This window comes from Pecten maximus, chromosome 4 (genome assembly GCF_902652985.1).
Source record: "Pecten maximus chromosome 4, xPecMax1.1, whole genome shotgun sequence".
NCBI lineage: Eukaryota > Metazoa > Mollusca > Bivalvia > Pectinida > Pectinidae > Pecten > Pecten maximus.
In genome coordinates this window covers 22,339,826-22,357,388 of record NC_047018.1, presented here as the reverse complement: position 1 = coordinate 22,357,388, position 17,563 = coordinate 22,339,826, and the positions used below count along the sequence as shown (strand labels likewise).

Genomic DNA, 17,563 nt, shown 5'->3' with positions numbered 1-17,563 from the left:
CATAAGAGTCACGAGAAGTTGTAAAACGACATTGGTTACTAAACCCGATGTGTCAACATGTTGGAAAGTTCATCTCTCATGAAAAGTCGTTTTGGGGGTTTTAAAGAGTATATTTATTTTTCAACTCTTATTGTTCTACTTTAAGATACTTTGCCGTCTTTTCTTTATCATAATTTTGAACACGTAAAATCACCATTTTCCAATTCCATTGTCAAAACATCGTTGGCAACTTTGGCAATTAAAAACTTTCAAATATGGCTGCCCACAATACCACTCCGTGCCATTTTGATTGACAGGTTATTTCCATTTCGGTGTGCCGGTTTAACAATGGTGTGAACGGTATAGATCTGGTAATCTGTAGTCGATTCGGAGATCAACGCTGAAACTGGTCGTGAAGTGTACTGTGACAGATAGTAACATAATTTCTCGCCCTTAGCATCACAACATTGATCCAAACTCTATTGAAACACAATCAATTCTTATTATTGATGACTTCCACAGGAACATTGACAAAACTAAACAAACTGATATGGCTCTGTTCGACCTCTCGAAAGCGTTTGACAAAGTTCTAGACTCCAGTTTACAATCTTATGGTACCAATCCAGAAGTTGTTCCCTGGTTTTCCAGGGGACAGTGGTGGGCCCATTACCTTTTCCTACCGTTATCATTGGCATTGTAGATTCTTTTACCTGTGATATCAATTTATTTGCAGATGATTGTCTACTCAGTCTCTCTTCGTTGCAAGACTGTCAGAAACTGAAGAATGACCTAAAATTTAACTCCACCCGAAACGCCAGGTTGAATCAGCAACCCAGCAGTTTGACTGGAATAGACTGGTTATGTTTCTCTATGTATTTAATCGCCTAAAATCATGGAATGCCATGGTCTGTGGCACCTTCCTTACAGGTCATAGTTCACTTGCATTGAAATCATTAGAAAACCGAGGTTCAAATCTGGGGAAAATTTGACATAGGAATTTCGTTTGTAGTAAAACACTACTGTCTTACTTGGGCTTAGTTTTAAGTGTTTGATACAGTCTAGCTGAATTTGCTCCCATCTGTATGCTCAGACAACGCTTCGCTCACCTGCCAGAAGAGCAAGTGAGCTTATGCCGTGGTGTATGGTCCGTCCATCTGACCATCGTTAGCCTTTTGTCTTGTCGACATCTCCGGTTGAACTACTTTCAAGGTCATCTTCAAACTAAAGCAGTAACATGATGGGATGTTGTGCTATGAAGTTTGTTCCTTTGAGCACAACTTCTCCACCAAGAGGCCTGAGTATGATATTGGTTCAATTGCATAATGAAAGACAGCCTGGTTTGTTTTAACGTCAGATAGGAAATGTGTGTTGTATATATGGCCAGTAGCATGATTTGATGATGAGCTGTCAAGTTTATTCAAGTGATTGAGATTGACCTACTTTCAAGGTTACAAGGATCAAATGTAACGGTATTTTAAATTTGTTTGACTTGGCATTAACGAATAGACCCAGTATCATGATAATTGGGTTAGTAAGCATGCTGGGATGGATCACTTTTAATTTCAATGTCACAGGGGTCAATTCTGTTATAATCTTTACACAATTCTCACTAACGAAGATTAACCAAGGATGGTGGAATGAAGAACTACCAGGATTTCAAATGAATGACCTTAACCTACTGTCCAGGTCATCAAATCAAGGTCAAATGTGTTTTATATTGTAAGGAAGGGAGCTAGGGTCATGATATTAGGCTAGTGGTATACTGAGATGGTAGGCAATACAATTTATTTAAATGAATAAACTTAGCCTTATCTTATATTGGAATGAATACGTAATCAGTTTTACACACCAATGATGATGGCTAAAATCAACTTTAAAGTTGCATTAGTAGGAGATGGGGTCTTTTGCTAACAATGTATGGCGAGTCATTTTAAGATTTAATCGTACTTCCTCTTCAGGGAGTATTTTTGCTGCTGAAGTAGAATAAATGCATTTTTTTCTACTTAAGTGAAAGAATTCCTTGTAGACATTAATGCAAAATCTTTTTTTAACCAAGTGAATTTTTTTTTCACCTTAAGGTAAAATGGTTGATATAATCTGACACCGAGTCCTCCTATCCACCTAATTACATACCGGTAATGAAAAGAAGTGGTACTTACAGTATGTTTTTTCCAACATATATTTCATTTATTCATTTTGTGATATTATGCTTGTGATATTCATCCTTATACATGTTCCATTTGGTATAATCTAGGGTTCATTGATCAAACTGTAAATTAAAGTATACATTGTAAGTGTGAAAATTATCCAAATGTTTGTTGATTCGGTGATAATTGTTGATTTTTTTGAAAATGCAAATATGTCAAGTTTCCAATATGTGTGTTAGGTGGATCCAGCTCCAGTAATGTACACGAACGTAATGTTGCACACTAAATGGGATTAATAATGAGTAGTTATGGATGACTTGCTTGGACTAGTCAGAGCCAGTCAGTATTAAGTTGGAGGATCATACAGTTCCTCGTTGTGGTAGTGCCTCTAGGCATGTACTATTCCCACTACTGGAAAATGTGACAAATGAATTCAACCTCATGGAACAAGGTGGTATTATAGAAAGGATGACAACCAACAGAGTGTGTCGACCTCAAAAAATTGAATGAAGTGTGAAGCGAGAACATCAACCAACCTTAGATGATACAGGTCCAAAGCAATGTGGAACTAAGGTGTAATCCGAGTTAGGTACTGCAACAGATTTTACCAAACACAATTGGATACTGGTACAGTAGTAACTGGCTCACTACTGTGATTTGCCTTTCGTCAGGTCATAGGTCATTTATATGAGGAAACTTAACTCATTTAAGTATGACCTCTATATATAGCAGTGGCCAAATGACTTTATCTGTTGCAAGGACACCATAAACTAAAATGATGAAAGCATGTACAAATGTTTGACAAAACACAAATTAAGATATGTTTGTTTTCATTTATTTAAAAAGCACCTTCATTCATATTATTATTCACGTCTCATCACTAGTGAGGTGACTAATGTTTCTGCGCTACAATCACTCGCTCAACATTCATTCTTCTCCACATCCTCCATACTCACATGGGTAACCTGAATTTATATCGTCATGACAACCCTGACCCAGGGCACCACCTGGCTGAAGGTTTTAGTCCTATATTTATCTATCGACAAGTAAACTGGACTATATACAGACTGCCATTAATATACAATATCTATTAACTGTATTTATCTGGTAATAAGCCCATGCCCGGTAATACGATAACTCGTATGTATTACAGTTCAGTAAAACTGCTAAAAAAATCTTATATTATTGTTCAGCAATAGTTTATGTGTTGGCCCTCTGGGCTTGCTACAGGACAAATACGGTACATTTTAAAGTTTCAACATCCCATTCAGACATACAGATCCACGCAGTTTACAGTTCTTGTAATAGAATTGTATTGTAACAAATGCATTGTAACCAATGTGTTTTGTAAATCATGAACAACCTGAAATGACAATCAGATCATTTTTATCTACTGACAACCATGTTTAATATGTAACTACATGTATACATAAATGAAACAAGTCCTGAACTATTCTAAACTACTTCTCTTCTGTTTACAAATATAGAGAATTTATGACATTTGGAAGTGACTTTGATTTTGAAAATGAAAGAATCAAATTTTGTGTGTGGATTTTTTGGATGATAAAATGAATGGAAAATATATAGGAGTATTCCAATGAAAAGTTTTGAGAATTACTAAATGTACTGAATTTTTTTCCATCTGAATGCATGATATTTCTAAATCAAACATTGTGCTTCAGATAAAACATACTGATAATCTAAGACTTACTAGTATGTACCCGTAAATCTGTGTATTGCAACTTCTGCCAGTTATGTTTAAGTATTTTTCTACAACAGAACCTGGCACTAAAACTTTAATTATTGCTAAATAATTTAGATACGATGACAGACTAATTTTTTAGCTTAGTTATCTAACATTTTAGTAATATTATATTGAGTATTTGAGACCTGATATATGTAAACCTTACTCAGTAAGAAGTCTGTTAAACCTCATGTTGAATTTGGTATTATCACCAGTAATTTTTACTTTTACAAATATAAGATATTAAATTTGTTTTCATATCATGTGAGATTTTATGAAACTCGTCTCAAAATTTCAACTTTTGTTCCCCAAGGCCCACAAAAATGAAAACTTCAGAATCTGAAACTTGTTTCATAGAATCTCATATGAAATGAAAACAAATTTAAGATACTTTTTATCATGCAAAAATATTACTGGGTGAATTCACTGGATAACAAGCCGATTGGGTGATAAAGTTATATTTTTGATGGTTCAAATTTTGTAGTTTTAGCAACAGTTAGAAGCCTTTTTTTTAAGATTATGAAACAGACTGTGATTTTTTTTGAAGGTTATTAAACAGACTGTGATTTTTTTTGAAGGTTGTTAAACAGAATGTGATTTTTTTTGAAGGTTATTAAACAGACTGATTTTTTAAATTAATTTCCACGTTACTTGATTTTTTATGGAATTTCATTGTATCTTTGCAAACAAGGAAAAAAGCCACTTGAAAACAATAACCTTTATGGTATTGTATAAGTAATGACTTGTCTGAAAAAGTATGATGATCCAAGTAAACAACAGAGCCATCATATGAATGGATGTAAATTCACATGTACAGGGAAAAGAAATATCAGCTAAAGTCTAGCAGAATCTCTCTCAGGCATCAAATACAGTAAATAATATCTGGTGCTTACCCAGCAAAATACCAGGTGTACATCACAACAATACAAACATAGTGTACACATGTCTATTGTAGTTCAGTAAAAAAGCCAACGTTTTTTAATTCACTGTCCTGTGATAAACCCATCCCCTATACTTTGGGAGAGGTTACGGTTGGTCCCCTGGGCTTGTTACAAGATAAATATGACATCTATTTCTCTCTCATACAGACTACAACTAAATACATGTAACTAATACAAAAATAATGCTCTAAGTAGACAACAAATGCAGCTTCAACAACTTAGTGGGTACACATAATATCTGTCCAACAAAAATATATCAATTACAGAAATGAACATCTGGCCAACGAACGATTACAGAATAATGATTGGGTAAATACTAGTGACTGTTAAAATGCTGACAAAGCATAGATATCATCCAATACAAGTAAAGTTAATATATTTTTTGTATCATTATTTACTCAAGACTGACAAATGAATTTATTTAAGTTTTTTTTATAAAAGTGTTGCCAGTCTTAATACCAGTATTGTAGCTAGGCTATAGTCAGGTACATGTTCAAATGTATACTTTATAGTAGTACATGTAGGCCAAAGCTTAAACAAAAAGTGCCCGACAATGAAATCAAACAAATATCACAATTCCAATAAAGTTAAATATAAGTTTATAAGTTTACAAATCACAGATAGATATAATAATACATGCATATGATACATATTATGTAATAAACATATTTTGTGGAGAACCCAACCAAAACATATCTGACTGGTGGTACATGGCTGTCAAAGTCTAGCTTTACTTAACCATACTTAAGTCCTGTTATCGTACCGTTACAAGCAATAGTCTTCAATTGTGTTAGATATATATGAATTTACCTACCCGTACATTTGTAAGTAGACATTAATACAATTTCAGCTCGTTAGTTGATTACTGCTGTTCTTACAAAGTGACAAATTTTTTATACATTCAAATACAGTCACACTCACTCATTCACACTAAATGCTTAGAGAAAAATGTGACCTTTAATTGTTTTATTTTTCATAAATATATTTCATTTTCAACAAGAAAGTATGTTGTATTCTTTTTCAAACTACATTATGGTCTTTGAGCAAAAGATGCAGGGGCCCGAAATAGGTCTGTCAGTAGAGGTAGCTACTAGAGGTCGCTACTAGAGGTAGCTACTAGGTACTACAAGGATCTCCAAACTCAAATAGACCCTGGCTATTATGTAACTGTGACAAACCATTTATAGTCACTAATTGGTTGGCTAGAATGAACAAACTTTGTCCTGTAATAAGCTCACTCTCTTATTTGAGTAAAAGTGTATAGGTAGTCCCCTTAGGCTTGTTACAGGATAAAGACATTCTATTCTTGTAAACATGTAATTGGTACATTTCAATAGAACTAATACTTGTTTAAATGTGTACATGAACAAGGTGCTTTGGGTAAATAATACTTATGTGAATAAATACAACATCCTCAAAATAACTCGCACTCGTGTGTACACATAATTTTGTTGTCAACACATACAATCATTACACACATTCATACAAACTCTCAACATATTGTATGTGTACTATACATCTTCTTTATGCATGGTCCACCAATGTACAGGCTTGTAAGTGCTAGAAAACTGATTAAGGGCTAGCAAGTACCTTGACATGAATGACCTTGAGGTCACAGAGGTCATATTTGTTAAAATCTTTAAACAACTTCTCATTAACTGAAAGGCCCAGGTTCTTGCTACTGGGCCAGTTTGTTCAGTGTTACAGGGGTCAAATGTGTTAATACTTATTGAATGACACCTCTTGATAATTCAAAGGCCCAGAATCATGATATCATTAGTATGCTCAAATGAAAATGTGTTCAAATCAATGACCTTGATGACCTTTTAATGTGACAGGGATTCAACTTTGCTTACATTAAAATCCCAGGGTTAGGATATATGACAAGCACCAGTTACTGAACAGAAATGGTATTCATTTAGTGTTCAGTAGTCTTCTCTTTACAAGCTGTACAACAGGTAAGTGATACAGGCACATTGGGCCTCTTGGTAACTCTACATTCCAAAACTCTAGATCTAAAAGTTAGAAGAATGAGCTCCTTAAATTCAGATTATGAAATATAAGAGAGAAAATAAAAAGTAAAAAATAAAGATGGTGATCCAAAATCTATCTGACAGTGTACAAATCCACAGTACCTACTAGTAGTCGTTTATCTGTACACATCCTCAGTACCTACTAGTAGTCGTTTATCTGTACACATCCTCAGTACCTAGTTGTTTATCTGTACACATCCACAGTACCTAGTTGTTTATCTGTACACATCCACAGTACCTACTAGTAGTTGTTTATCTGTACACATCCACAGTACCTAGTTGTTTATCTGTACACATCCACAGTACCTACTAGTAGTTGTTTATCTGTACACATCCACAGTACCTACTAGTAGTTGTTTATCTGTACACATCCATAGTACCTACTAGTAGTCGTTAATCTGTACACATCCACAGTACCTACTAGTAGTCGTTTATCTGTACACATCCTCAGTACCTACTAGTAGTCGTTTATCTGTACACATCCACAGTACCTACTAGTAGTCGTTTATCTGTACACATCCACAGTACCTACTAGTAGTCGTTTATCTGTACACATCCACAGTACCTACTAGTAGTCGTTAATCTGTACACATCCACAGTACCTACTAGTTGTCGTTTATCTGTACACATCCACAGTACCTACTAGTAGTCGTTTATCTGTACACATCCACAGTACCTACTAGTAGTTGTTTATCTGTACACATCCACAGTACCTACTAGTAGTTGTTTATCTGTACACATCCACAGTACCTACTAGTAGTTGTTTATCTGTACACATCCACAGTACCTACTAGTAGTTGTTTATCTGTACACATCCACAGTACCTACTAGTAGTTGTTTATATGTACACATCCACAGTACCTACTAGTAGTTGTTTATCTGTACACATCCACAATACCTACTAGTAGTCGTTTATCTGTACACATCCACAGTACCTACTAGTAGTTGTTTATCTGTACACATCCACAGTACCTACTAGTAGTTGTTTATCTGTACACATCCACAGTACCTACTAGTAGTTGTTTATCTGTACACATCCACAGTACCTACTAGTAGTTGTTTATCTGTACACATCCACAGTACCTACTAGTAGTCGTTTATCTGTACACATCCACAGTACCTACTAGTAGTTGTTTATCTGTACACATCCACAGTACCTAGTTGTTTATCTGTACACATCCACAGTACCTACTAGTAGTTGTTTATCTGTACACATCCACAGTACCTACTAGTAGTCGTTTATCTGTACACATCCACAGTACCTACTAGTAGTTGTTTATCTGTACACATCCACAGTACCTACTAGTAGTCGTTTATCTGTACACATCCACAGTACCTACTAGTAGTTGTTTATCTGTACACATCCACAGTACCTACTAGTAGTTGTTTATCTGTACACATCCACAGTACCTAGTTGTTTATCTGTACACATCCACAGTACCTACTAGTAGTCGTTAATCTGTACACATCCACAGTACCTACTAGTAGTCGTTAATCTGTACATATCCACAGTACCTACTAGTAGTCGTTTATCTGTACACATCCACAGTACCTACTAGTAGTTGTTTATCTGTACACATCCACAGTACCTAGTAGCTTATCTGTAACACATCCACAGTACTCTAGTGTTAATATCTGTACACATCCACAGTACCTAGTGGTTTATCTGTACACATCACAGTACCTACTAGTAGTGGTTTATCTGTACACATCCACAGTACCTACTAGTAGTTGTTATCTGTACACATCCACAGTACTACTAGTAGTTGTTTATCTGTACACATCCACAGTACCTACTAGTAGTCGTTTATCTGTACACATCCACAGTACCTACTAGTAGTCGTTTATTTGTACACATCCACAGTACCTACTAGTAGTCGTTTATCTGTACACATCCACAGTACCTACTAGTCGTTGTTTATCTGTACACATCCACAGTACCTACTAGTCGTTGTTTATCTGTACACATCCACAGTACCTACTAGTAGTTGTTTATCTGTACACATCCACAGTACCTACTAGTAGTTGTTTATCTGTACACATCCACAGAACCTACTAGTAGTCGTTTATATGTACACATCCACAGTACCTACTAGTAGTTGTTTATCTGTACACATCCACAGTACCTACTAATAGTTGTTTATTTGTATGTTCCAAACAGGAAGCATAACATTCAACAAAACTCTCAAATGTCTTTTAACATCATTGGTAAAATTTACCAGCTCGTCATTTTGACTTTGGTAGCAAGGATCACACCAAGGAAATATCTTTTTATGGTATTCTTGAATTCAAGGACAACTTTATATCCTTTTAGCTACTTGGCGAAATCTATTGATTAATACATGTACAACATTATAAGATGTGACACGCAATCGTAAGGTAAATAACAACAACAAAAACAATAACAACAACAATGACAGATTATTGTCCTGTTTGAGTTTTTTCTCTCCTTTCCATATCCACCCCCCTCCAAACTGGAAAAACCTACCAATTAAGTATTAAAATGAAACATCATAACGATTGACAGGTTTCAAACAATGTCATAAAAAAGGTACACCTGAACACTTATGTACATGTTTGAACTCAGGTTGTGCAAGTGGAGTATATAAATCATTGTTTTACAGGTAGGACCAAAACGACATCATTAACGATATATAAAACACATGTATACAGCAATTATAATGGGCGTGTCACCTTTTCGTTACAATGTTTTTCTTAATGGCACATAATATATTTCACAGATATTTAGAAATACAAATACAGAAATTCTGAATTGCTGGGAAAAATAAAATACTTCAGCATGATTTCATCTTGTACCAGAATTCATTGACTTCATTAAAAGGTCATACTCAAAATAATGGTGAAAATGATTCAGCTTATCTAAATACTTGTTGATTAATTATCATAATTTATTCATGCAAGATATTTTACAGCATCACATTTACAAATTTACTTTATTCAACCTAACAAGTGCATCTGTAAAATCTGTTTTCAACCTTGATTTCATCTGGAAATTTTTCCTTGTGACTTTTTATTTAGTTCACCCCTCTTATGTTTTGCAAGTGCACTTGTCAGGTTAAATATGATACTTATTTATCTTGGAGTTCTGATTTCCCCAGTAAATCTATTGTCAATGTACAAAGCTTGTAATCTCAATACTGGTGATTTTATGAGGAAAACATTATTGATCAAAATGGCTTATTTTCCCCATACCTATACATTACAACCTAGTTTAGAATACTCAAAATGTGTCAGAAGAAAGTTATATCATTACAAATTTATATACACTACTCTCCAATAATTTGAAGTTAATTAATTTGTCTGTAACAATTAAGTTACAAATAATTTTCAATATTCCACCTCCCTTAAGTTATGATGAGGGTCAAGGAAGGAACATATTTTCAAAAATCTTTGAAAATGCAGAATAAATTATTTTTCAAACTTGTGCCAAAAATTCACACTGAAAAGACAAACTCTTCAAAAATAATTCCAACATAGCCATTGGGCATGCAGTTTCAAGTCAAAAAGATTGGAACTTGTCTTATACAGAGGTACACATTTGAGTTCTGGGACTCTACCTACCTTAACTTTTAATGTTGTTAGATTTTTATTTCCTAATCCCAGCGTGATCATTCTAATCATATCTATGTTTTTGTAAGGGGGGATGTATACACATACATACAGAAAATATGATTTTTTCACCAAAAGTAGGCCATTTTGATACTGGTATCAACAATGAGAAATTTATACTACTGGTAACACTGCTTATCCATGTAGAGACCTTGATCTCACACATAAAACAATAACAAGTGATGACAATTGACAGTTATGAAAATCTTGGTCCACTAGCTGTATCCATAGCAACATGTATTCAGTGGTTAATGCATGAAATATTTGGCAGCTATGTTGAATATCAGGACACAACACAATCACTACTTTTCTCCTCCTTGACTTTGCTCTCAGTGTCATTCTCTACAGTATTGTCAATGTCCATTGTACGCATGGCTTGTAACACAGGTGAAATCTGTCCCTCGTCTAGTGGAGAACTTTCTATTGGGGTTGTACTTAGCTGTAGTGTAGGTGCTGTCTGTTCCACTAGTTTATTTAATACTTGAATCTGTCCTCGAATGGCATGCAGGAATGGCTTGTACCCGAGACTGAAAAAATCCAGAGATGTACCGCGTATAAAGACAAATGTACACACTTATTTATCATCAAATGTCAGGACAATGATCAGTGAGTATAAGATGTTTTATAATCAGAGGAAATCTTCTGAAGAGTTTGATATGGAGGCCAGCAGAAAGCAGGTTGGGTAGTTTTACATAAAAAAATGAAAATTTAAGACTTACAGCTACCTGTCCCATCTAAAGGATATTCTGGTTACTAGTCATTGAAACAGCAATGAGGACAAAGGACCTATAGCTGTGAGACGTGAGGGATAAAGGACCTACAGCTGTGAGACGTGAGGGATAAAGGACCTATAGCTGTGAGATGTGAGGGACAAAGGACCTATAGCTGTGAGATGTGAGGGATAAAGGACCTATAGCTGTGAGAGGTGAGGGATAAAGGACCTATAGCTGTGAGATGTGAGGGATAAAGGACCTATAGCTGTGAGATGTGAGGGATAAAGGACCTATAGCTGTGAGATGTGAGAGATAAAGGACCTACAGCTGTGAGACGTGAGGGATAAAGGACCTACAACTGTGAGACGTGAGGGATAAAGGACCCATAGCTGTGAGATGTGAGGGATAAAGGACCTACAACTGTGACACGTGAGGGATAAAGGACCTACAACTGTGAGAGGTGAGGGATAAAGGACCTATAGCTGTGAGAGGTGAGGGACAAAGGACCTATAGCTGTGAGAGGTGAGGGATAAAGGACCTACAACTGTGAGACGTGAGGGATAAAGGACCTATAGCTGTGAGACGTGAGGGATAAAGGACCTATAGCTGTGAGAGGTGAGGGATAAAGGACCTATAGCTGTGAGAGGTGAGGGATAAAGGACATATAGCTGTGAGACGTGAGGGATAAAGGACCTACAACTGTGAGATGTGAGGGATAAAGGACCTATAGCTGTGAGACGTGAGGGATAAAGGACCTATAGCTGTGAGAGGTGAGGGATAAAGGACCTACAACTGTGAGACGTGAGGGATAAAGGACCTATAGCTGTGAGACGTGAGGGATAAAGGACCTATAGCTGTGAGACGTGAGGGACAAAGGACCTATAGCTGTGAGAAGTGAGGGATAAAGGACCTATAGCTGTGAGACGTGAGGGATAAAGGACCTACAACTGTGAGAGGTGAGGGATAAAGGACCTATAGCTGTGAGAGGTGAGGGATAAAGGACCTATAGCTGTGAGAGGTGAGGGATAAAGGACCTATAGCTGTGAGACGTGAGGGACAAAGGACCTATAGCTGTGAGAGGTGAGTGATAAAGGACCTACAGCTGTGAGAAGTGATGGATAAAGGATCTACAGCTGTGAGATGTGATGGATAAAGGACCTACAGCTGTGAGAGGTGAGGGATAAAGGACCTATAGCTGTGAGACGTGAGGGATAAAGGACCTACATCTGTGAGACGTGAGGGACAAAGTACCTATAGCTGTGAGACGTGAGGGATAAAGGACCTACAGCTGTGAGAAGTGAGGGATAAAGGACCTACAGCTCTGAGAGGTGAGGGATTAAGGACCTATAGCTGTGAGATGTGAGGGACAAAGGACCTATAGCTGTGAGACGTGAGGGATAAAGGACCTACAGCTGTGAGAAGTGAGGGACAAAGGACCTACAGCTGTGAGACGTGAGGGATAAAGGACCTACAACTGTGAGACGTGAGGGATAAAGGACCTTCAACTGTGAGAGGTGAGGGATAAAGGACCTATAGCTGTGAGATGTGAGGGATAAAGGACCTATAGCTGTGAGACGTGAGGGATAAAGGACCTATAGCTGTGAGACGTGAGGGATAAAGGACCTACAACTGTGAGACGTGAGGGATAAAGGACCTATAGCTGTGAGACGTGAGGGATAAAGGACCTATAGCTGTGAGACGTGAGGGATAAAGGACCTATAGCTGTGAGACGTGAGGGATAAAGGACCTATAGCTGTGAGATGTGAGGGATAAAGGACCTATAGCTGTGAGACGTGAGGGATAAAGGACCTATAGCCATGAGATGTGAGGGATAAAGGACCTATAGCTGTGAGACGTGAGGGATAAAGGACCTATAGCTGTGAGACGTGAGGGATAAAGGACATATAGCTGTGAGACGTGAGGGATAAAGGACCTACAGCTATGCGAGGTGAGGGATAAAGGACCTATAGCTGTGAGACGTGAGGGATAAAGGACCTACATCTGTAAGACGTGAGGGAAAAAGGACCTACAGCTGTGAGACGTGAGGGAAAAAGGACCTACAGCTGTGAGAAGTGAGGGATAAAGGACCTACAGCTGTGAGTCTTGAGGGACAAAGTTGATAGCCATGATGGATAAAGGACCTATAGCTGTGATGGATAATAGACTTTGTCTCAGGTGACAAAACCTATAACACTCCATAATTAGCTTTTATATCAAATGTATCATTTCAGAACAAACGATGCTGCCACTCTGTTATTCTTACCACTCAGTATCTGACCACAGTTCCAGGTAGGACAGTCCCTCCCTCATACGGGCTATGATCTCCAATGGTGTGTCAGTCATACTGGCAGTGTTGACTGTCCTCACAACGGCAAGAGCATCGCGCAGTAATATAGAAAAGATGAGAGCCCACTCCAGGCATCCAGCCTCTAGAGATATCTGGAGCAAGTACCTGGTCAAACAAATACATTATACAAGAAATTATTGGGGAACAGTAATGGACAGAAACTAGAAATTGTCTGTAAGACATAAGTGCCCCTGCCCCCCAGGCAGAGCTTATGGATCGAACTTACATAGGCAAGGTTTACACAGATATGGCTTTATTACACAGGGAGACTTAACAAAGACAGGACTTAATCAGGCAGGACTCAATTTACACAGGACATAATTGGGTGGGGTTTACACCGACAAGCCTTACACAGGACTTAATTGGGCAAGGCTTACAAAGACAGGCCTTACACAGGACTTAATTGGGTGGGGTTTACACCGACATGCAGCTTACACAGACATGCAGCTTACATAGACAAGCCTTACACAGGACTTAATCTGACAGGTCTTACACAGACAGGACTTAATCTAGCAGGTCTTACACAGACAGGACTTAATCTAGCAGGTCTTACACAGACAGGACTTAATCTAGCAGGTCTTACACCGACAGGACTTAATCTAGCAGGTCTTACACCGACAGGCAGAAGTCATTTACTGTTAACTTATTGTCAAATACATAGTCTGTCCATTTATAGCTAAGAATGTAATAACTATTTAATATTCACTACAAATACATTTACCAAATAAAACAAATTTTACTTGACCTTGATATTTTACCCATAACCTATCCAAATCACCTTATATTCATTACATTTTAACAAATAATTATTTATCAGTTATTCAGGCCTTGATCTTTAATCATCAATTTTGCTTCATAATGCCATAAATTATTTACTAGTAAAAATATTTATTATGTGACCTTAACCTTTGACCCAGTGACAGGTCAATGAGGTTAGCATCACATATTATCCTGATCAATCTAGGAAATAGTTGACTACTTATAAATATTTTGCATATTTTGTACAGAAAGTAATTTCCTCATTTACAATATTGAGTGATTGTTTTCAGAAGTTTTTCAATACCATAACTAAGTGGAACAATTCTGTACACATTCATTTTGGTTCGGTTTCTAAAGGTGTCGGATTTTGATGGGGGTTTCCATTGTATCTTAACATTATGCTAGGACATTTCAACAGATCAAACAATTAAGCCAAGATCCCAAAGAATGTCTGACCCAGACTGGAAACCAATGAATTGGCCTATAGGCTTTGGCACTCACCTGAGTTCTATAGGCTGTGGCACTCACCTGAGTTCTATAGGCTGTGACACTCACCTGAGTTCTATAGGCTGTGACACTCACCCAAGTTCTATAGGCGGTGACACTCACCCGAGTTCTATAGGCTGTGACACTCACCCGAGTTCTATAGGCTGTGACACTCACCTGAGTTCTACAGGCTGTGACACTCACCTGAGTTCTACAGGCTGTGACACTCACCTGAGTTCTATAGGCTGTGACACTCACCCGAGTTCTATAGGCTGTGACACTCACCGAGTTCTATAGGCTGTGACACTCACCCGAGTTCTATAGGCTGTGACACTCACCCGAGTTCTATAGGCTGTGACACTCACCTGAGTTCTATAGGCTGTGACACTCAACTGAGTTCTATAGGCTGTGACACCTGAGTTCTATAGGCTGCGGCACTCACCTGAGTTCTATAGGCTGTGACACTCACCTGAGTTCTATAGGCTGTGACACCTGAGTTCTATAGGCTGTGACATCTGAGTTCTACAGGCTGTGACACTCACCTGAGTTCTACAGGCTGTGACACTCACCTGAGTTCTATAGGCTGTGACACTCACCCGAGTTCTATAGGCTGTGACACTCACCGAGTTCTATAGGCTGTGACACTCACCCGAGTTCTATAGGCTGTGACACTCACCCGAGTTCTATAGGCTGTGACACTCACCTGAGTTCTATAGGCTGTGACACTCACCTGAGTTCTATAGGCTGTGACACCTGAGTTCTATAGGCTGCGGCACTCACCTGAGTTCTATAGGCTGTGACACTCACCTGAGTTCTATAGGCTGTGACACCTGAGTTCTATAGGCTGTGACATCTGAGTTCTACAGGCTGTGACACTCACCTGAGTTCTACAGGCTGTGACACTCACCTGAGTTCTATAGGCTGTGACACTCACCTGAGTTCTATAGGCTGTGACACTCACCTGAGTTCTATAGGCTGTGACACTCACCTGAGTTCTATAGGCTGTGACACCTGAGTTCTATAGGCTGCGGCACTCACCTGAGTTCTATAGGCTGTGACACTCACCTGAGTTCTATAGGCTGTGACACCTGAGTTCTATAGGCTGTGACATCTGAGTTCTACAGGCTGTGACACTCACCTGAGTTCTACAGGCTGTGACACTCACCTGAGTTCTATAGGCTGTGACACTCACCTGAGTTCTATAGGCTGTGACACTCACCTGAGTTCTATAGGCTGTGACACTCACCTGAGTTCTATAGGCTGTGACACTCACCTGAGTTCTACAGGCTGTGACACTCACCTGAGTTCTACAGGCTGTGACACTCACCCGAGTTCTATAGGCTGTGACACTCACCTGAGTTCTATAGGCTGTGACACTCACCTGAGTTCTACAGGCTGTGACACTCACCTGAGTTCTATAGGCTGTGACACTCACCTGAGTTCTATAGGCTGTGACACTCACCTGAGTTCCAATTCTGACTGCATGGGTCCCTTGTTGGCCATCTCTTGAGAGAGAATCTCTAGCTCAGGTGACAGGGGTTCTGTACAGCTACTGACATCAGCCAGGTACTCGAACTCCCCCAACAGAGAACTGTTATCTGACACTTCCATAGTGGCAAGGCTACTTTCCTCAGCTAAAATCAATTAATTTTTTAATTTATATTTCATTCATATCTCGACCTCATTTTATCAATTTTGAGTAAAATTATGGCCCTGTTTACACACTGGGATTCTCATGTTGTCTGAACAATAAGATACATTGTATGTATTCTGAAAACAAATACCATATTTATCCCGATATAAACCCTCTCCCCTAGAAGTATAGAACCCTGGTATTAAGTTTGGAGAGGGTTAATTTGTTAACTACTTCAAATTGTATTTCAAGCATCACGCCCCTATTAGGTATCATGTGGACAGGGGGATTGAAGATAGATACAATACATAGTTACCCGATCGTGTGAACACTTACTGTGTGATATCTGAGGTCGGAGGAAGATATCGTCTGACAGAGAGTGAGACAAGTTCTGTTCATTAGGACCTTGCCTGGTAGTCCCGAGGTACTGATTGTACGTCCCCCCTTCCTCTCTCTCTCTTTTCTCTCCTGCTGATACATCCCGTTCTTCATTCCCTATCTCCTCCTCCAGTAGTGACACTGAAGCCAGACTTGATGTTGAAACTGCAAAAACCAACATTAGATAAGTAAATATAAATTATATAAATAATTATCATCAATGTGTAGTTAATCCTTTATTAAGTGCAGTAAATGTTCTTTTTTAGATAGTTCAAATTTTCGTGGCTTTTTTCTATTAAGAAACTGACTATATCTTAATTCATTTTCCTTCAACATATCTATTAAAAACAACCTAACCAGTGTTTTATTTGTGTTGTGAATATTTACTTCATATGTCAGGGAAGGTTATGATGGACCAGGAAATCTTTTGTAATGTACTCACAAGTTTTGTTTTTAAGTTGTTGGAAGGCAGAGTACGATAGTATAGGAAATGGCCACTGGAACTGTTGATGTAGGTCTCTTAACGCCGTCACAAAATCTTCAACCTTAGCTGCTCGTAACCTTAAAATATCAAGTGAGTTCTTATGTGTTGACAGTAGAGCTAAATACAAAGTCTAATTAGGAAATAAGATGGAGTAACACATGTACACACATTATAGAACACTAGCTATCCCTCTAGGTTACAGAGAGGAAAGCAATTAATGTTTTCAATATTTGAGACTGACGTGTGAATTACACATACAATACACAGCATCACCTATCTACCACCTTTT

The 17,563-nt window shown here is 38.0% G+C and overlaps 1 protein-coding gene across 6 annotated transcripts in view; it reads right to left on the bottom strand.

Moving 5' to 3' along the window:
- Positions 1-4,801: 4,801 nt before the first annotated feature.
- LOC117325520 (RAB6A-GEF complex partner protein 1-like) overlaps positions 4,802-17,563 on the bottom strand; it is a 52,762-nt gene continuing 40,000 nt past the window's right edge. The window contains exons 28-34 of one of the 6 annotated variants that reach the window (XM_033881793.1): positions 17,233-17,351; positions 16,749-16,955; positions 16,242-16,413; positions 13,451-13,639; positions 8,971-11,001; positions 7,151-8,254; positions 4,802-6,946 (exon numbers count right to left, since the gene is read on the bottom strand). In XM_033881793.1, coding sequence (XP_033737684.1) covers positions 10,758-11,001; positions 13,451-13,639; positions 16,242-16,413; positions 16,749-16,955; positions 17,233-17,351 — 931 coding nt within the window. In that variant the 3' untranslated portion in view covers positions 4,802-6,946; positions 7,151-8,254; positions 8,971-10,757. Of the gene's footprint in view, positions 8,255-8,639; positions 8,860-8,970; positions 11,002-13,450; positions 13,640-16,241; positions 16,414-16,748; positions 16,956-17,232; positions 17,352-17,563 lie in introns of those variants that run through there. The other 5 variants (XM_033881794.1, XM_033881795.1, XM_033881796.1 and 2 more) reach the window with 5 other exon arrangements.